The sequence below is a fragment of the Coregonus lavaretus genome (assembly GCF_964263955.1).
Source record: "Coregonus lavaretus genome assembly, chromosome: 38".
NCBI classification, from domain to species: Eukaryota; Metazoa; Chordata; class Actinopteri; order Salmoniformes; family Salmonidae; genus Coregonus; species Coregonus lavaretus.
In genome coordinates, this window is record NC_140025.1 from 6,506,874 (window position 1) to 6,527,938 (window position 21,065).

Consider the following 21,065-nt stretch of genomic DNA (forward strand, 5'->3'; position numbering starts at 1 on the left):
TATATCAATCTAATCTCACAGTAGAAAGCAGACCGTGTTTCATTTGAGTGGCACGTCTTCCAACTGTCCATGTGGAAAGAACAGTTACGGCTGTTTTCCAGCTGTCTGTCAAACCGGTCTCCGCCCCTTTAATCATACCATTGGTTAATTTGCACATGGGGTGTTTAGTCATTGGTCTGTTTTTGTCAACACAAAGCATTCCCCACTTCTCCCTTGCCCTGTCTGTGTGTTGTTGAACTGGGTGAGGTTCTACTTGCGAACGAAGGGGAGAAGTAAATAATTTAAATGTCTCAAATATATTTATTGCTAGCCAACTAGCTAGCTCGCTTCCTAGGACGGAAGTTAAGCTAGCGAGACAACACGAGACCCCCTAGCTACTCAAGCGGCGGCTGGTGCGGAAATGGGTAGTATGAGTTTGAGGTTTGACATTAGCTAGCTATCGTTGGTCATTCATTCAGCCGCTAGCGGTGGGATGATTTTCTTTTGTGTTAGCTATAGCTTGTTAGCTACTCGGTTTGCTATGGCTAGCTAACTTCTGCATTTGACAGCAGTGACCGTTCGAGCTACATCATGCGAATCCGCAAGGATACGATCGTCTCCTGTTTTCTAGCTATCAAGACAAAGAAGATGCTCGCTTGTCCAAGGGAAGTACCTACATTTGATTTAAAACCATAGTTGGCATTAGGGAATAGGGCAGACACTGATCTTGAGAATTGGCTACTGTAGCCGTCATTGGCTATCTATCCTCGGCGAAACCGGTTTGGTAGCTAACTAGCTGGCTAAAGTGATTGCTAGCATAGCTACATTTGGATGCATACGGAAAATGGCATCAACAAAGGCAAAGGTTGGGATAATAAATGAGAGCAACTCTATTTGCGAGAGTGCCAAGACCTGCGCGAGCAGTCCCATGTTATTGGCCGGAGCAGCATCGTTAACATTGAACAACAGGACATACTCACTCGATGACCTGGACACCATTGCCACAGTTGGTAAGTTTAGGCAGCAAGCCAGTATGTTACAGTACACACACTGGTGAAACTGGTCTGTCTATCGCAGGGCTTGTCACACTATCCTGCCTATCAACCAGGCTATATAGGGCATAGGCTACTACTACTGGTACATGTGTGGCTCGTGCACAACAGCACAAGCAATGAAAGCCAAGGCGACTATGTGATCAGCCATTCCATGGACTATGAGATCATGACATGACCATGAGACATGGTGATTTGCTGAACATGAAACATAATTCAACTCTTGAGTCAGAAGATAGCTGTCATGACTCTGTTCGGTCTGCTACTTAATCTGTCTGCTGGAAGTGGACAAGGACATTCTCAGTTTGTCAAGCCCACCCATAGGTTTATGGCCCACTCTGTGCCCAATCATTGAGAAATTCATCATCCCACACAGTTGCTGGGATTGTCAAAATGTTCTTGACATGGCATTAGGGGAAATATCTGTATCCATCTCAGGGATCAGGCTGGATAAATGGTTGCATTGCATACATGAAATAACCAGCTTGAGAAGTGAAAGCTTAATGGAGAAAATCTTACTTTCCTCATCAGGCTTTTGCTACATTGAATCCCTAGTTTAGAGAGGATGAGTATATATTATTTGTGAGAAGGAAATAGCTATATTAGTAAGATGTTCCTATTGCCCTGTGAAATTCAAAGGAATGTCAAAGTTCATGTTTGGTTCTGCTCACTCTTGTATGTGCATGTAAGTCCTTTCACTGCATTGTTATTGTGTCAGCAGACTCAGCTGTTGAACAGTGTTTTTTTCACATGGCATGATGGGTGGAGTCCACTCTGTGGTGAGTCTAATGCCAGAAAGCAAGAATGTTAAAACAACATGCACTACTTCAACACTGAACACATGCTACTGATAACGAAAACCACTTAATCTTTTACAGCGCTCTCATATTTGATTAATGACAAGGAAGACACTTAGCTAATAGAGAATTCCCTTCTCATTCTAAGCCCACGCGATCGGGGAAAGCATGAAGCTTAAGATAAAATCATCCAATTTGCAAAGCCTTTTGTTAGATGATGAGGGGGATTTACTTATTATGACAAATCAGTTAAATGTCTTGAGGACTGCTTTTGTCTAATGGTCATTGAAATAATGAGGCACCTTGCTCTCACATGACATTTAAAGCTTAGTCATTACAGGCATTTTGCCCATCTTTCATGCATAGGAAAAGTGTTCTGGTGATGAGGCAAAGATGGTGGGGCATAAGACTACATCAAGGTACGTGGCCACTGGCCAAGTGCTTTGAGTAGCATCAACAAGCTCTTATCATTCCACGTCTGGCATTGTTCCATCAAATATTTAGTGTTAGTTAAATCAAACAAAAACACGGGCCTATCTAATTCAGCTCCCACAAAATTTGAACAAGAAACATTCTGTATTCTATCCAGCAAACCAAGAATCGGACAAAATTACACTCCTTAGCTGTGAAAATAAGTGTAGCTGTGAAAATAAGTGTAGCTGCTTCTCACTCTAATTGATTCAATTCACGTGTGGAGAATACATTGTTCAGTTATTTTCCCCTTCACTTTTCCAAGTTAGCTAGATCTCTGGTTTGTTTCCATGACAATACCTCACGTTGGTGTTGAGAGAAATGTCAATTTTGTGCCATTTATTATCATATAGCCTAACTGTTAGAATTTCTTTTGGAAACACTATTCAGTATTCAGTAGGGCTGCACGATATATCGTTTCAGCATCGTCCTCCCAGCTGCCCACTGCACTGAGGCTAGGAAACACTATCACCACCGATAAATCTACAATAATCGAGAATTTCAACAAGCATTTTGCTATGGCTGGCCATGCTTTCCACCTGGCTACCACTACCTCGGCCACCAACTCTGCACCCTCCGCTGCAACTTGCCCATGCCCCCCCCGCCTTCTCCTTCACACAAATTCAGACTGCTGATGTTCTGAAAGAGCTGCAAAATCTGGACCCCTACAAATCAGCTGGGCTAGACAATCTGGACCCTTTCTTTCAAAAACTAGCCGCCGAAATTGTCGCAACCCCTATTACTAGCCTGTTCAACCTCTCTTTCGTAACGTCTGAGATCCCCAGAGATTGGAAAGCTGCCGCGGTCATCCCCCTCTTCAAAGGGGGTGACACTCTAAATCCAAACTGTTACAGACCTATATCCATCCTGCCCTGCCTTTCGAAAGTATTTGAAAGCCAAGTTAACAAACAGATCACCGACCATTTCGAATCCCACCGTACCTTCTCCACTATGCAATCCAGTTTCCGAGCTGGTCATGGGTGCACTTCAGCCACGCTCAAGGTCCTAAACGATATTATAACCGCGATCGATAATAGACAGTACTGTGCAGCCGTCTTCATCGACCTGGCCAAGGCTTTCGACTCTGTCAACCACCGCATTCTTATTGGCAGACTAATTAGCCTTGGTTTCTCAAATGACAGCCTCGCCTGGTTCACCAACTACTTCTCAGATAGAGTTCAATGTGTCAAGTCGGAGGGCCTGTTGTCTGGACCTATGGCAGTCTCTATGGGGATGCCACAGGGTTCAATTCTTGGGCCGACTCTTTTCTCTGTGTATATCAATGATGTCGCTCTTGCTGCTGGTGACTCTCAGATCCACCTCTACGCAGACAACACCATTTTGTATACATCTGGCCCTTCATTGGACACTGTGTTAACAAACCTCCAAACGAGCTTCAATGCCATACAACACTCCTTCAGTAGCCTCCAACTGCTCTTAAACACTAGTAAAACTAAATACATGCTCTTCAATCGAACGCTGCTGGCACCCGCCCACCCGACTAGAATCACCACTCTCGACGGGTCTGACCTAGAGTATGTGGACAACTACAAATACCTAGGTGTCTGGTTAGACTGTAAACTCTCCTTCCAGACTCACATTAAGAATCTCCAATCCAAAGTTAAATCTAGAATCGGCTTCCTATTTCGCAACAAAGCCTCCTTCACTCATGCTGCCAAACATGCCCTCGTAAAACTGACTATCCTACCGATCCTTGACTTCGGCGATGTAATTTACAAAATAGCCTCCAACACTCTACTCAGCAAATTGGATGTAGTCTATCACAGTGCCATCCGTTTTGTCTCCAAAGCCCAATACACTACCCACCACTGTGACCTGTACGCTCTTGTTGGCTGGTCCTCACTGCATGTTCGTCGTCAAACCCACTGGCTCCAGGCCATCTATAAATCACTGCTAGGCAAATCCCCGCCTTATCTTAGCTCATTGGTCACCATAGTAGCACCCACCCGTAGTCTGCGCTCCAGCAGGTATATCTCACTGGTCATTCCCAAAGCCAACACCTCCTTTGGCCGCCATTCCTTCCAGTTCTCTGCTGCCAATGACTGGAACGAATTGCAAAAATCTCTGAAGCTGGAGACTCTTATCTCCCTCAATAACTTTAAGCATCAGTTGTCAGAGCACCTTACCGATCACTGCACCTGTACACAGCCCATCTGAAATTAGCCCACCCAACTACCTCATCCCTATATTGTTATTTATTTTGCTCTTTTGCACCCCAGTATCTCTATTTGCACATAATCTCTTGCACATCTAGCATACCAGTGTTAATACTAATTGTAATTATTTTGCACTATAGCCTATTTATTGCCTTACCTCCATAACTTGCTACATTTACACACACTGTATATATATTTTCTGTTGTATTTTTTGACTTTATGTTTTTTTTACCCCATATGTAAGTCTGTGTTGTTGTTTTTATTGCACTGCTTTGCTTTATCTTGGCCAGGTCGCAGTTGTAAATGAGAACTTGTTCTCAACTGGCTTACCTGGTTAAATAAAGGTGCATTTTTTTTTGCGATGTATGCATCCACAATAGTCACATCGCAGGATGTGCGATTTAGTAAGGTAAACATATATCAGTCTACAATATATATATTTTTTAAATGTTAAACTAGCATTATATCTGTCTGATATAACATAATTTACTCAGATTTATGGGTTATTGGATACACAGTTTATTATTATTATATTATTATTTTAAACACGGAGTTCGTTGCTGCACGTGGTTGACATGCAGGCTCTGCTTGTGCGTGACGAAATGATGGGCGAGGAACAGGCAAAAAAGACCGAAATTGAGAATTTGGTTGCAAAAAGAAATGCATCGTCAATTATATGGAAATATTTAGGCTACAGACAGGATGATGTTGACCAAAAACAGGTACTTTGTCGACAATGCCTTGCAATTGTTGCCACAACACGAGGCAACACGACCAATTTGTTAGATCATTTTAAGGCGGCACCACAAATCTTTGTATGATGAGTGCAAAGCATCTCAATGCCCTCCAAAGCAAAAATCTATTTCGGATGCCTTTGCCAGTATTACACCATACGAGAAAGGTTCCAAATGGCAGAGAGAAATCACAGATTCAATAACATTTCACGTCGCCAAAGACATTGTACCAATTAACACGGTTACCAAAGAGGGTTTTAAAAACATGATCCGGTCGCTTGACAAGCGGTATGTAATGCCATCACGCAACTATTTTTCTCAAGTTGCCATCCCAGAGTTGTACGAGAAATCCAAGGCACAAGTTGAAACAGAACTGTCACAAGTGGAATATTATACAGCAACAACGGACTTGTGGTCCAGCCGAACAACGGAGCCCTATATAAGTCTGACCGTACTCTTTATTAATGAGGACTTCCACCTGAAAAGTCGCTGTTTGCAAACTGCATTTTCCCCAGAGGATCATACATACATCCTGTATTTTTTCATATCGCAATATATATAGCAGAAAAACAAAATATCGCAATGTCAGTTATTTCCAATATCGTGCAACCCTAGTATTCAGTACACCATGGAAGTATTCAGTGCAGTAATTGGTGCATATCCCTTTGCCTCAGGCATTGCTGTATTGGAGAGAAAAGGACATACCAGGCTTGACCCATTTGCAGGGGAAAACCTATGTCACATGGCCAAATGAAATCCCTAGACATTTCTGGTGGTAATCACTCAATATGATGAAAAGAGAGTATTTACACGCACACATCTAAAAATGGCACAGGAGCTACAAAATCAGCGGAAGAAAAAATGTACGTTTGCTGCTTCCACAAGAAGATTAGGCTACTTGAGGGAGCAACAAACAGTGATCGAAAAAAAGGACATTACCTTATGTCTTTACTGTGCAGACAGGTACTTGGCCTAATCTCTCTATACTGCTTGCTTCTGCAGCAAGGGTTCCTTCAGAATACAAACAAAATATTGATTGAGCTGTTGGCTAAAGACTACGCGCGTGTCATTATTAGTTCACTTATATTGACCAAGGTGCTCACTATGTTTGCCAAAAGATTTTATCTTGCTGTTTTTAGTGCTTTAGTAGTGTAGGCCTAAAGCCTGCTTGTTGGGAATCTCTAGGAAAGCAGTACTAGGCCCACAAGGAGAGGACAAACATCCATAGCATATCCATCTGATTGTGCTGAGTTTACAAGAACATATCTACTTTGAGGCGAAATATTACACCAGCAATGTTTTCAGGTACAGTGAGGGAAAAAAGTATTTGATCCCCTGCTGATTTTGTACGTTTGCCCACTGACAAAGAAATGATCAGTCTATAATTTTAATGGTAGGTTTATTTGAACAGTGAGAGACAGAATAACAACAACAAAAATCCAGAAAAACGCATGTCAAAAATGTTATAAATTTATTTGCATTTTAATGAGGGAAATAAGTATTTGACCCTCTCTCAATCAGAAAGATTTCTGGCTCCCAGGTGTCTTTTATACAGGTAACGAGCTGAGATTAGGAGCACACTCTTAAAGGGAGTGCTCCTAATCTCAGCTTGTTACCTGTATAAAAGACACCTGTCCACAGAAGCAATCAATCAATCAGATTCCAAACTCTCCACCATGGCCAAGACCAAAGAGCTCTCCAAGGATGTCAGGGACAAGATTGTAGACCTACACAAGGCTGGAATGGGCTACAAGACCATCGCCAAGCAGTTTTGTGAGAAGGTGACAACAGTTGGTGCGATTATTCGCAAATGGGAAGAAACACAAAATAACTGTCAATCTCCCTCGGCCTGGGGCTCCATGCAAGATCTGACCTCGTGGAGTTGCAATGATCATGAGAACGGTGAGGAATCAGCCCAAAACTACACGGCAGGATCTTGTCAATGATCTCAAGGCAGCTGGGACCATAGTCACCAAGAAAACAATTGGGGCGCAGTGGTCTAAGGCACTGCATCGCAGTGCTAACTGTGCCACTAGAGATCCTGGTTCGAATCCAGGCTCTGTCGCAGCCGGCCGCGACCAGGAGACTCATGGGCGGCGCACAATTGGCCCAGCGTCGTCCAGGGTAGGGGAGGGAATGGCCGGCAGGGATGTAGCTCAGTTGATAGAGCATGGCGTTTGCAACGCCACGGGGGGCCAGTATAAAAAAAAAATATATATATATATGTATTCACTAACTGTAAGTCGCTCTGGATATGAGCGTCTGCTAAATGACTAAAATGTAAATGTAAATGTAACACACTACGCCGTGAAGGACTGAAATCCTGCAGTGCCCGCAAGGTCCCCCTGCTCAAGAAAGCACATAAACAGGCCCGTCTGAAGTTTGCCAATGAACATCTGAATGATTCAGAGGAGAACTGGGTGAAAGTGTTGTGGTCAGATGAGACCAAAATCGAGCTCTTTGGCATCAACTCAACTCACCGTGTTTGGAGGAGGAGTAATGCTGCCTATGACCCCAAGAACACCATCCCCACGTTAAACATGGAGGTGGAAACATTATGCTTTGGGTGTGTTTTTCTGCTAAGGGGACAGGACAACTTCACTGCATCAAAGGGAGGATGGACGGGGCCATGTACCGTCAAATCTTGGGTGAGAACAGCCAGGGCATTGAAAATGGGTCGTGGATGGGTATTCTAGCATGACAATGACCCAAAACAAACGACCAAGGCAACAAAGGAGTGGCTCAAGAAGAAGCACATTAAGGTCCTGGAGTGGCCTAGCCAGTCTCCAGACCTTAATCCCATAGAAATTCTGTGGAGGGAGCTGAAGGTTCGAGTTGCCAAACATCAGGCTCGAAACCTTAATGACTTGGAGAAGATCTGCAAAGAGGAGTGGAACAAAATCCCTCCTGAGATGTGTGCAAACCTGGTGGCCAACTACAAGAAATGTCTGACCTCTGTGATTGCCAACAAGGGTTTTGCCACCAAGTACTAAGTCATGTTTTGCAGCGGGGTCAAATACTTATTTCCCTCATTAAAATGCAAATCAATTTATAACATTTTTGACATGCAATTTTCTGGATTTTGTTGTTGTTATTCTGCCTCTCACTGTTCAAATAAACCTACCATTAAAATTATAGACTGATCATGTCTTTGTCAGTAGGCAAACGTACAAAATCAGCAGGGGATCAAATACTTTTTCCCCCTCACTGTGTAGTAGTACAGTTGAGCTCAGAAGCAATCCTGACAGTTATCTAACCTCTGTCTTATCATGTGATGACAGTGAATAAGAAGAAAAAGACAGGGTTTGGGCTTTGTTTGCTTGCCCCTATTAGATTACTATGGAGACTGAGAACAGGGAAGGACAAAGATCCCTTGTATGAGGTAAGCCCAAACGTGCTAGAAGCCAACATTCCATGACTCTATTGGGTGATTGTGAGTCAGTCACTCAGTTCTGTTTGTCTACTCCCTCTCTCCTTACAGTGAAATATGACTAGATGTAGGATGTCATTTTCTACTCCTCCTGACCTGGGGATGGGAATAGAGAAACAATCTGAATTGTTGGCCAAAATAATGAGCTCGGATTTGTAAAAGAGTGAGAAGACGACTCAATGAATATTGGACAGTTCTTCCAGGTTCAACCTCTTTAATTGATGGAAGGGTTGAAGACATGTCAGGGAGAATTGAATGTCAAAAACGCAAATATGGCATTCTGATTTCATGATCTGACTTAACCACAGATCTCTTCTTGATTATCATGGTTGATTTGCCTCAGAAATAAACTGAATGTTGCTCTACAACCTTTGGGCGTGTGAATGTGTGTGAGAGTGTGTGTGAGAGAGAGAGAGAGAGACCTTTTCTAATGACAGTTCTCTCTCTCTCCTTGCCTCAGGCACAGGGACTTTTGGCAGGGTGTTCCTGGTGAAAGACAAGAAAAGCAGGGCGTTCTACGCTCTGAAGGCTATGAAGATCCCTGACGTGATCCGGCTGAAGCAGGAGCAGCACGTTCACAATGAGAAGGAAGTCCTGACCGAAGTCAACCACCCCTTCCTCATCAGACTGTGAGTGTCTGATCACCTCAACACCACATAACTTAACAAAACATAGCATAACATGGCTATCGTAAGATAAAGAGAAGGAAGTCCTGACCGAAGTCAACCTCCCCAAACATCATCAGACTGTGAGTGTCTGATCACCTCAACACCACCGCCATCGTCAGCCACAGATCTGTTAGAGGTGGATTTAATATATAAATAAGATATGCCATTAAGCAGAAGTCTTTATCCAAAGTGACATCCCCTACAGTGAGTGTACATGTTTCTAGTATATGTATGTGATTAGTGGTATTGAAACCCACCACCTTGGTGTTGCTTGCACCACGCTCTAAGCCACACAGGACCACTTTCCACTTGTCCTCTACAACCGCTTTGACAAGGCCCATGCCACATACTGTAAGCTGAGCAAACATTGCCCAGACTACCCTTTTTTTCCTAACTCTCTACATCCAACCACTGTTACCCGACAAATATTTGTGTTTGAATAGAGTCACCTTGTTCAAATGTACCGTTTTTGTTTATTTACTGTTTATGCCTTCCAGGTTCTGGACCCACCATGACGATCGTTTACTCTACATGCTGATGGACTACGTTCCAGGCGGGGAGCTGTTCAGTTACCTCCGTAGCCGCGGGCGCTTCAGCAACATCACGGGCCTCTTCTACTCCACAGAGATCGTGTGTGCCATCGAGTACCTCCACTCCAAAGAGATCGTCTACCGAGACCTGAAGCCGGAGAATATACTGCTGGACAGCGAGGGACACATCCGCCTCACAGACTTCGGCTTCGCTAAGAAGCTCTCGGACAGGTATGATGTAATGCCACAGAGTACAACTTCATTGTCCATCGAAACCGAATTGTGTCTTTGGACTGTGTTATTATATTTCCAACCTCCCTGAGACCACACACACCCTAGAGACTGGAAGTAGCACAGGGTCAGCCGCAGAGCAGCATCCCAGTATGAGCTGTTCGTCCCCACCGGGATCATCCCATCTGGGAGCAGGTGTACTGCACAGCTAGGACATCCTTAATTGTTAGACATTATGCCCCCTAACAAGTCATTACCAGGATATTATTAGACTACCATGTTAATTGTGGGAGTGAATGTTGTTTGTTTTTCTTTCTCATTGTAAGACTATAACACGTTTGGGAGTTGTAGCCATACAGACATATTTGCCTGATTGGTACAGTAGGGTTATAGATGTCCTTCCGGAAGTTGTCATATTACATTTCCATATAATATTCACGGAATGTATGGAGGAGAATCCTCGCTCTATCTAAAATAGAATCCCAAAACATGAGAGAAATGCAAAGATGAGATTAAATTGCCGTTATTTTGTTTTTATATTAGTGTTACAAGCAGCGAGACTTGGAAAGCTGCAGCACTCAGGTTAAAACAGTTTTGTATCTGCAGTGCAGTAATGTAGTGATACTGCAGTAGCACTAGTGTTTTGCAGGGAGCCTCGCTGAACACAAACCTGACCCACTGACATGTAAACAGAATGGAGTAAGATTCCATTTTCTCTGGCCGGGAGAATAAAACAGATTTGTACTAGATGTGGCTCTGATGTGCAACTTGTGACCCACTTAAAGAAATGGAAGGCAAAAGGAATTGCCTTGAATGCGTGGAGCATGTGAAGAACAAACGAATAGGAGAGTTGGCTGCCTTGCCACTGGTGGTGTTCCGTGTGTGTGTGTGTGTGTGTGTGTGTGTGTGTGTGTGTGTGTGATCAGTTTACAAGATGAAATACCACACCACACTGTTGATGCTTCCACAGTGCCACCTAGTGGCAGAATAATATTGACCCGCTTGGTTCTAGGACGTGCTCGGAGTTAACTGTTTTATTAGACCAGCTTTGCCAGGCGTAGAGCAGCACTCTGTCCAGAGAGACTACTCTGAGCCTGCGGTAGATATGCCTATGTGATAAAGAGCCATGCGACAAAAAACATGCAATTACAGTGCAAGCTGCATTTTCCTCATTGCGTCCAAATTGTCCCATTCTTGTTCACCTCAAAATATATAATAAAGATGGAAATGTACAAATGAAACCAAGGACCTTGAGCCTGCTCCTTAAACAGAGTAACCATTTGCATACAAATTAACCATCACCATGGCAACCGACCAAAATGGTTATTTTCCAGCGGGCCAGTGTTGTTTTTTCATCAGAACATTTTAAAAATCTGATAAAAATGATAATTTTGTTGTGTCCTATTTTGCTCCCCACTTCAGATGCCCTCCCTGGCCTGAACATAGTGATCCAGGCTTTTATATATCTTCCAGCCAGTGTTAAATCAGCTGTACTATTGAACCAAAGACATTGATCTACCAATAACACAACCAGAACCAATACTTCCAGCAAACTAAAGATCCGTCGCTCTGTTGGATCCAAATACCACCCGATAGTACTGTGAGATCAGGCTACACACGCTGTCTTAGTTATACCATATCAATGTACATGCTACTGTGAGATCAGCCTGCATAGACTACACTACTACTGACTGAAGGACCAGTCGACTGACAGCTGATACTACTGTGAGATCAGCCTGCATACAGGACACTACTATAAACAGCAGCTTGATTACTTTACAAGACTGGGGTTGTCTTTCCCTGTATGTAACAGGAGTCTCCTCTCTCAAGGGTAAACTCATTGGAATGTGCAGTGTGCGTGGCACACAGGATGACCCTTGGGGAAACCTAGGCTTGGAATGATCATCAGTCAGACATTATTGGCCACACAGTCAAAATAAAAGTTGTATGTGTGTGCATGTTCCTGTGTTCTGTTGTAGTAACGTAACATCTAGAATGTAAATAGTTCAAACGAATATTGTTTCTCTTTTATGTCTCTTTCTCTTTCGGTCTCTCTCCATCGCTCCATCCAGGACATGGACTCTGTGTGGAACCCCAGAGTACCTGGCCCCAGAGGTCATCCAGAGCAAAGGTCACGGCCGGGCGGTGGACTGGTGGGCCCTGGGGATCCTCATCTTTGAGATGCTGGCTGGGTGAGTAGTAGTGTCCTGTCCTCTGACTGAATGGGAAGGATGGGTGTTGAGCTGAACACTAGTGTCATGAGTCCTGACTGGCCAGGGGTTGAACTGAATACTGTAATGTCCCCTGACAGGGCATGGCTTGAACACCAGGGGTCCCCAGTCCACCAGAGGACAGGAGGACTGTGTGTGGTATTAGCAGGGGTTGGGGTCAATTTCATATATATTCAAGAAGTAAACTAACATTCCAATTCTCCTCATTGCTTTTTAATAAAAGATATTGGAATCGGAATTCCAGTTTACTTCCTGAATTGAAATAGAATTGACCCCATCCTTGTGTAGTAGTATGTATGGAGAGTGGCGGTCCTCTATGGACAGTGGGCTCTGTCTATGAACAATGGGTAGTATCCAGCAGAATGTCTGTGGTGAGTCAATGGAGATACAAGTGTGCTGTTATTCAGAGAGTTGAACTTATGAGGTTACGTCACTCTGTAGTGGGCTTAATTCCAAGACTAGTCTGCCTTGTGTTACTGTGATGACGGAGGTGGACGGTCTTAAGGATGAAAGACAGGTTGAAAAAAGGTCAAAGGTAACTTATTCTGACGCATTCCCACCTGTGTGTGATCTGTGGAGGCCAAGGTTTCATATGAACAAACTGTGGTGGCTTTAAGCTATGCTCTCTCGTCTCAGAATCCCACTGTCACAGAATGGGACCTGGGAATAGGGTACCATTTGGAACACAGATAGTGACGCCGGGCCATTTAGCTATGGTACAACTGCAGCCTGAAGTCTATAGAAATCCTATTTCAGCAGTGCTTCTGTAGAGTACACTAGTCTTGAATGAATGAATGAATGAATGAATGACTGACTGACTGAGTGGATGTCTGCTAGCAACTCATGGGCGGCGCACAATTGGCCCAGCGTCGTCCAGGGTAGGGGAGGGAATGGCCGGCAGGGATGTAGCTCAGTTGATAGAGCATGGCGTTTGCAACGCCAGGGTTGTGGTTTCGATTCCCACGGGGGGCCAGTATAAAAAAAATATGTATTCACTAACTGTAAGTCGCTCTGGATAAGAGCGTCTGCTAAATGACTAAAATGTCAAATGTAAATGTAAACATATAGTCTCACCATATAGCCTCACTCAAGTGGCCGGATGCTCTTCCGCTCCTCTTTTAGACGAGGGCACCAAGTTAAATGATTTGTTCTCTATAGCCCAGCCTACACATGACTACAGTGGGGGAAAAAAGTATTTAGTCAGCCACCAATTGTGCAAGTTCTCCCACTTAAAAAGATGAGAGAGGCCTGTAATTTTCATCATAGGTACACGTCAACTATGACAGACAAAATGAGGGAAAAAAATCCAGAAAATCACATTGTAGGCTTTTTAATGAATTTATTTGCAAATTATGGTGGAAAACAAGTATTTGGTCAATAACAAAAGTTTCTCAATACTTTGTTATGTACCCTTTGTTGGCAATGACACAGGTCAAACGTTTTCTGTAAGTCTTCACAAGGTTTTCACACACTGTTGCTGGTATTTTGGCCCATTCCTCCATGCAGATCTCCTCTAGAGCAGTGATGTTTTGGGGCTGTCGCTGGGCAACACAGACTTTCAACTCCCTCCAAAGATTTTCTATGGGGTTGAGATCTGGAGACTGGCTAGGCCACTCCAGGACCTTGAAATGCTTCTTACGAAGCCACTCCTTCGTTGTCCGGGCGGTGTGTTTGGGATCATTGTCATGCTGAAAGACCCAGCCACGTTTCATCTTCAATGCCCTTGCTGATGGAAGGAGGTTTTCACTCAAAATCTCACGATACATGGCCCCATTCATTCTTTCCTTTACACGGATCAGTCGTCCTGGTCCCTTTGCAGAAAAGCAGCCCCAAAGCATGATGTTTCCACCCCCATGCTTCACAGTAGGTATGGTGTTCTTTGGATGCAACTCAGCATTCTTTGTCCTCCATACACGACGAGTTGAGTTTTTACCAAAAAGTTCTATTTTGGTTTCATCTGACCATATGACATTCTCCCAATCCTCTTCTGGATCATCCAAATGCACTCTAGCAAACTTCAGATGGGCCTGGACATGTACTGGCTTAAGCAGGGGGACACGTCTTGCACTGCAGGAATTGAGTCCCTGGCGGCGTAGTGTGTTACTGATGGTAGGCTTTGTTACTTTGGTCCCAGCTCTCTGCAGGTCATTCACTAGGTCCCCCCGTGTGGTTCTGGGATTTTTGCTCACCGTTCTTGTGATCATTTTGACCCCACGGGGTGAGATCTTGCGTGGAGCTCCAGATCGAGGGAGATTATCAGTAGTCTTGTATGTCTTCCATTTCCTAATAATTGCTCCCACAGTTGATTTCTTCAAACCAAGCTGCTTACCTATTGCAGATTCAGTCTTCCCAGCCTGGTGCAGGTCTAAAATTTTGTTTCTGGTGTCCTTTGACAGCTCTTTGGTCTTGGCCATAGTGGAGTTTGGAGTGTGACTGTTTGAGGTTGTGGACAGGTGTCTTTTATACTGATAACAAGTTCAAACAGGTGCCATTAATACAGGTAACGAGTGGAGGACAGAGGAGCCTCTTAAAGAATAAGTTACAGGTCTGTGAGAGCCAGAAATCATACATTTACATTTACATTTTAGTCATTTAGCAGACGCTCTTATCCAGAGCGACTTACAGGAGCAATTAGGGTTAAGTGCCTTGCTCAAGGGCACATTTACGTCATTTAGCAGACGCTCTTATCCAGAGCGACTCACAAATTGGTGCATTCACCCTATAGCCAGTGGGATAACCACTTTACAAATTTTTTTTTGGGGGGGGGGGGGTAGAAGGATTACTTTATCCTATCCCAGGTATTCCTTAAAGAGGTGGGGTTTCAAATGTCTCCGGAAGGTGGTGAGTGACTCCGCTGTCCTGGCGTCATGAGGGAGCTTGTTCCACCATTGGGGTGCCAGAGCAGCGAACAGTTTTGACTGGGCTGAGCGGGAACTATGCTTCCGCAGAGGAAGGGGAGCCAGCAGGCCAGAGGTGGATGAACGCAATGCCCTCGTTTGGGTGTAGGGACTGATCAGAGCCCGAAGGTACAGAGGTGCCGTTCCCCTCACTGCTCCATAGGCAAGCACCATGGTCTTGTAACGGATGCGAGCTTCAACTGGAAGCCAGTGGAGTGTACGGAGGAGGGGGGTGACGTGAGAGAACTTGGGAAGGTTGAACACCAGACGGGCTGCGGCGTTCTGGATGAGTTGTAGGGGTTTAATGGCACAGGCAGGGAGGCCAGCCAACAGCGAGTTGCAGTAATCCAGACGGGAGATGACAAGTGCCTGGATTAGGACCTGTGCCGCTTCCTGTGTAAGGCAGGGTCGTACTCTCCGAATGTTGTAGAGCATGAACCTGCAGGAGCGGGTCACCACCTTGATGTTAGCGGAGAACGACAGGGTGTTGTCCAGGGTCACGCCAAGGCTCTTCGCACTCTGGGAGGAGGACACAACGGAGTTGTCAACCGTGATGGCGAGATCATGGAACGGGCAGTCCTTCCCCGGGAGGAAGAGCAGCTCCGTCTTGCCAGGGTTCAGCTTGAGGTGGTGATCCGTCATCCATACTGATATGTCTGCCAGACATGCAGAGATGCGATTCGCCACCTGGTTATCAGAAGGGGGAAAGGAGAAGATTAGTTTTTTATCGTCAGCGTAGCAATGATAGGAGAGGCCATGTGAGGATATGACAGAGCCAAGTGACTTGGTGTATAGGGAGAAAAGGAGAGGGCCTAGAACTGAGCCCTGGGGGACACCAGTGGTGAGAGCACGTGGTGCGGAGACAGCTTCTCGCCACGCCACTTGGTAGGAGCGACCGGTCAGGTAGGAAGCAATCCAGGAGTGAGCCGCGCCGGAGATGCTCTGCTCGGAGAGGGTGGAGAGGAGGATCTGATGGTTCACAGTATCAAAGGCAGCAGACAGGTCTAGAAGGACAAGAGCAGAGGAGAGAGAGTTAGCTTTAGCAGTGCGGAGAGCCTCCGTGACACAGAGAAGAGCAGTCTCAGTTGAATGACCAGTCCTGAAACCTGACTGGTTTGGATCAAGAAGGTCATTCTGAGAGAGATAGCAAGAGAGTTGGCTAAAGACGGCACGCTCAATAGTTTTGGAAAGAAAAGAAAGAAGGGATACTGGTCTGTAGTTGTTGACATCAGTGGGATCGAGTGTTGGTTTTTTGAGAAGGGGAGCAACTCTCGCTCTCTTGAAGACGGAAGGGACATGGCCAGCGGTCAAGGATGAGTTGATCAGCGAGGTGAGGTAGGGGAGAAGGTCACCGGAGATGGTCTGGAGAAGAGAGGAGGGGGTGGGGTCAAGCGGGCAGGTTGTTGGGCGGCCTGCAGTCACAAGTCGCAGGATTTTATCTGGAGAGAGAGGGGAGAAAGAAGTCAAAGCATAGGGTAGGGCAGTGTGAGTAGGACCAGCAGTGTCATTAGACTTAACAAACGAGGATCGGATGTCGTCAACCTTCTTTTCAAAGTGGTTGACGAAGTCATCCACAGAGAGAGAGGAGGGGGGGGAGGGGGGGAGGATTCAGGAGGGAGGAAAATGTGGCAAAGAGCTTCCTAGGGTTAGAGGCAGATGCTTGGAATTTAGAGTGGTAGAAAGTGGCCTTAGCAGCAGAAACGGATGAAGAAAATGTAGAGAGGAGGGAGTGAAAAGATGCCAGGTCGGCAGGGAGTTTAGTTTTCTTCCATTTCCGCTCCGCTGCCCGGAGCTCTGTTCTGTGAGCTCGCAATGAGTCATCAAGCCACGGAGCTGGAGGGGAGGACCGAGCCGGCCGGGAGGATAGGGGACACAGAGAGTCAAAGGATGCAGAAAGGGAGGAGAGGAGGGTTGAGGAGGCAGAATCAGGAGATTGGAGGGAGAAGGTTTGAGCAGAGGGAAGAGATGATAGGATGGAAGAGGAGAGAGTAGTGGGAGAGAGAGAGCGAAGGTTGCGGCGGCGCATTACCATCTGTGTAGGGGCAGAGTGAGTAGTGTTGGAGGAGAGCGAGAGAGAAAAGGAAACAAAGTAGTGGTCGGAGACATGGAGGGGAGTTGCAGTGAGATTAGTAGAAGAGCAGCATCTAGTAAAGATAAGGTCAAGCGTATTGCCTGCCTTGTGAGTAGGGGGGGACGGTGAGAGGGTGAGGTCAAAAGAGGAGAGGAGTGGAAAGAAGGAGGCAGAGAGAAATGAGTCAAATGTGGACATAGGGAGGTTGAAATCCCCCAAAACTGTGAGGGGTGAGCCATCCTCAGGAAAGGAACTTATCAAGGCGTCAAGCTCATTGATGAACTCTCCAAGGGAACCTGGAGGGCGATAGATGACAAGGATATTAAGCTTAAATGGGCTAGTGACTGTGACAGCATGGAATTCAAATGAGGAGATAGACAGGTGGGTTAGGGGAAAAATTGAGAATGTCCACTTGGGAGAGATGAGGATTCCTGTGCCACCACCCCTCTGACCAGATGCTCTCGGGGTATGCGAGAACACATGGTCAGACGAGGAGAGAGCAGTAGGAGTAGCAGTGTTTTCAGTGGTAATCCATGTTTCCGTCAGCGCCAGGAAGTCGAGGGACTGGAGGTTAGCATAGGCTGGGATGAAGTCAGCTTTGTTGGCAGCAGAACGGCAGTTCCAGAGGCTGCCTGAGACCTGGAACTCCAGGTGTGGGGTGCGTGCAGGGACCACCAGGTTAGAGAGGCAGCAGCCACGCGGTGTGAGGCGTTTGTGTAGCCTGTGCAGAGAGGAGAGAACAGGGATAGGCAGAGGCATAGTTGACAGGCTGTAGCAAATGGCTACAATAATGCAGAGGAGATCGGAATGAAATGAACTAAACATCTGGAAGAAGAGAGAGCAGGGCCTCCCTCACCAAAACTTCCACCTCAGAAACTATAATTGTTTCACTGAACCACCCGAACAAAAACTCTCCCAACTTCCACCTTTAGAAATCAGAATTGTTGTGAACCACAGCGGTTCAATGTTTAAAGGAGTAGACTCAACCCACTTTATTCAGCTAGCTAACTATGACACCATAGCTAACTAGCGTGCTAGCATCCAATAACACACAGTTTAGCACCAACACTTGGTCACAACAAACCGCCAATAGTGTGTTAACACACTAAGCAGATAATTCGTGTCCGTGTCTAGTTCCTTTCATAACGCAGCAATAATTAAACGTTGGCTAGCTTAGCACAAATATATTGTATCTTGCTTGTTTGTAGGTGACCAAATACTTATTTTCCACCATAATTTGCAAATAAATTCATAACAAATCCTACAATGTGATTTTCTGGATTTTTTTTCCTCATTTTGTCTGTCATAGTTGACGTGTACCTATGATGAACATTACAGGCCTCTCATCTTTTTAAGTGGGAGAACTTGCACAATTGGTGGCTGACTAAATACTTTTTTCCCCCACTGTAAGTGCTTGCTTTTTGCTTATAGTCCACATGCATTCCTGCAGGTGTCACATAGGCTACATATACTAGGCTAATACATAGGGCCTAGCCTATGTATTCTCACTGAACTGTGAGTCGATAAAAGTGTCTGCTAAGCGCCATATTATATTACATAGACAATGCGTTGGATCATACAATCCATGGAAGCAAGAGATAAGGACTGTGATAGTGTGATGTTCAGTACACTATCCCAGATGTTCCCTTCCAGGGGTACTAGAACCACAGGGGGTACTTGGCCTATCCACAGGGGGTAGTTGAGAAGACTCATGAGACCATAGGCCTACTGGTAACATGAGGGGGTACTTCAGGGGTACTCCGGACAGAGCAAAATTGAGTTGGTGGTACAGTAACCAAAAAAGGTTGGGAACCACTGCACTATCATGTGAATTAGTCACCCCTAGAGGGCACTAGTTGTTATAACCTCAGTACACAGGATGTGTTTGGGTGTGTGTTTGTTTTGCTATGAAAATGTAGCATAGCCCTTATCTCCAGAGTGGGTTAAAATGTTTTAAAATCTGAGATATGACTTCATATGTATGCCTTTGAACAAAATCAACATAGATAGGCCTAGTATTTGGCAGCTAGACTTATAATAATAATAATAATAATAATATGCCATTTAGCAGACGCTTTTATCCAAAGCGACTTAGTCATGTGTGCATACATTTTTACGTATGGGTGGTCCCGGGGATCGAACCCACTACCCTGGCGTTACAAGCGCCATGCTCTAATAATCTACTTATAAAACATCACTCCGCTTTTCTTCACTACACGGCTGAACAGTTGGGAAAATATAATCTATAACATGTATTCGAACTTTGAGATTTATTTAAATGTTTTAATTGTATTCATATTTTTTTATTATTTACCATATTTATTAAATGTATATGAGTATAGAAACGTACTAGAGTGGTAGTGAAGTTGTCAGTGAATCAGAGGTCTTTCTGTACGTATCTCCTCACCCTAGTCTATTCATGTGCCAGTGGAGAATTCAGTGGCCTTGGCTTCTGAATGTGACCTTCTCCATAGCATTCATCACACTGGCCTTTGAAGTGTGAACACACACTCAGCGCTCCAGGAGACAAAACTCCCTTCAGAACAACACGCCCTAAAAGGTTGACTGTCGCGTAACTGTTTTGTCAAAGGTCCTGTAGCTTCTGGACTGGAAGAATGTAGAGGGGGCTTCTGAAAGTTACATGGTGTGGTATGTTTACAAAGTCAAACATCCGCCCCGATGGTCCTGACTTCTGGGAATAATCATGACGGGGTCATCTGTGCACTGAGCTTCACACACACTCAGTCCAGCCCGCCTGTATTTTACACACATCGACACACACACACACACACCGACACACACACACACAGTCCAGTAGGCTTGTATCATCCTGTATCTAATCCTGCCTGGAGGGGGAGCCTGCTCTCCTTAATGAAAACCACCCTGTCGTTCTGCGTGTGTGGTCCTCCCTCCCACTCACATCACATTTTTTACATTTACATTTTAGTCATTTAGCAGACGCTCTTATCCAGAGCGACTTAGTTAGTGAGTGCATACATTATTTTTTTATACCCCCGTGGGAATCGAACCCACAACCCTGGCGTTTCAAACCCACATGCTCTACCAACTGAGCTACATCCCTGCCGGCCATTCCCTCCCCTACCCTGGACGACGCTGGGCCAATTGTGCGCCGCCCCACAACATATTCTCTGGTCAATGTAGCCTATCCAGTTCCATGCGAACCAGAAACAGTTTTATTTGCAGACTTATAGGCCTAACTGTTTTTCTACAAGATATGGAAGTTAACTATTCTTGGGAGTATTCTTGTAGATTCTTACTGTAGCTGTGCTAGGTTAAATCTACTCCTAAACACCTAGGCCTACTCCTACATGCAGACTATCCTAACTCCTACTCCTAAACATGTTAGTTGTTCCCTGTTTTCATTTATCCTGTTTTCACCATTTCCTCCATCCATTCCTCCCCATCCTCCTCTCCCTGTGGAATCTTGGCGACACCTCAGGTGTTACATAAAACCGTAGGTTACTGTTAAGTAAGAGGAGCCGAGTCTCTAGTCTCTCACTGTACATCACTGGGGACCTAGACTCATCTACCGGCAGGCTGGCGGGGGTACCTGGGGGAGCGGGGTTGTAGCCTGGGGGGGTAGTCTGCACTTGTCCTCCCACCCTCTCTCTCTCTCTCTCTCTCCCTCTACCATCCAGTAAGAGGAGGGCCCATCAGGACATCAGCTCTCTGTTGATTCATCCTTTGGCTCCCCTCGTATTCTACCAACGCCCAGACACTTTTTATTCTCCCTTCTGCTCTGTCGTTCACCGTAGAGACCTGTCCCTGCTAAAGAT

At 45.2% G+C, this 21,065-nt stretch overlaps 1 protein-coding gene across 1 annotated transcript in view; it reads left to right on the forward strand.

The window, feature by feature from the left end:
• Nucleotides 1-218: 218 nt before the first annotated feature.
• The window catches only part of prkx (protein kinase X-linked), a 29,134-nt gene continuing 8,287 nt past the window's right edge, over nt 219-21,065 (forward strand). Inside the window, exons 1-4 of the mRNA XM_084155158.1 lie at nt 219-989; nt 9,101-9,269; nt 9,806-10,069; nt 12,142-12,261. Of these exons, the coding sequence (XP_084011284.1) occupies nt 824-989; nt 9,101-9,269; nt 9,806-10,069; nt 12,142-12,261 (719 nt within the window). The 5' untranslated portion in view covers nt 219-823. The remainder of the gene's footprint in view (nt 990-9,100; nt 9,270-9,805; nt 10,070-12,141; nt 12,262-21,065) is intronic.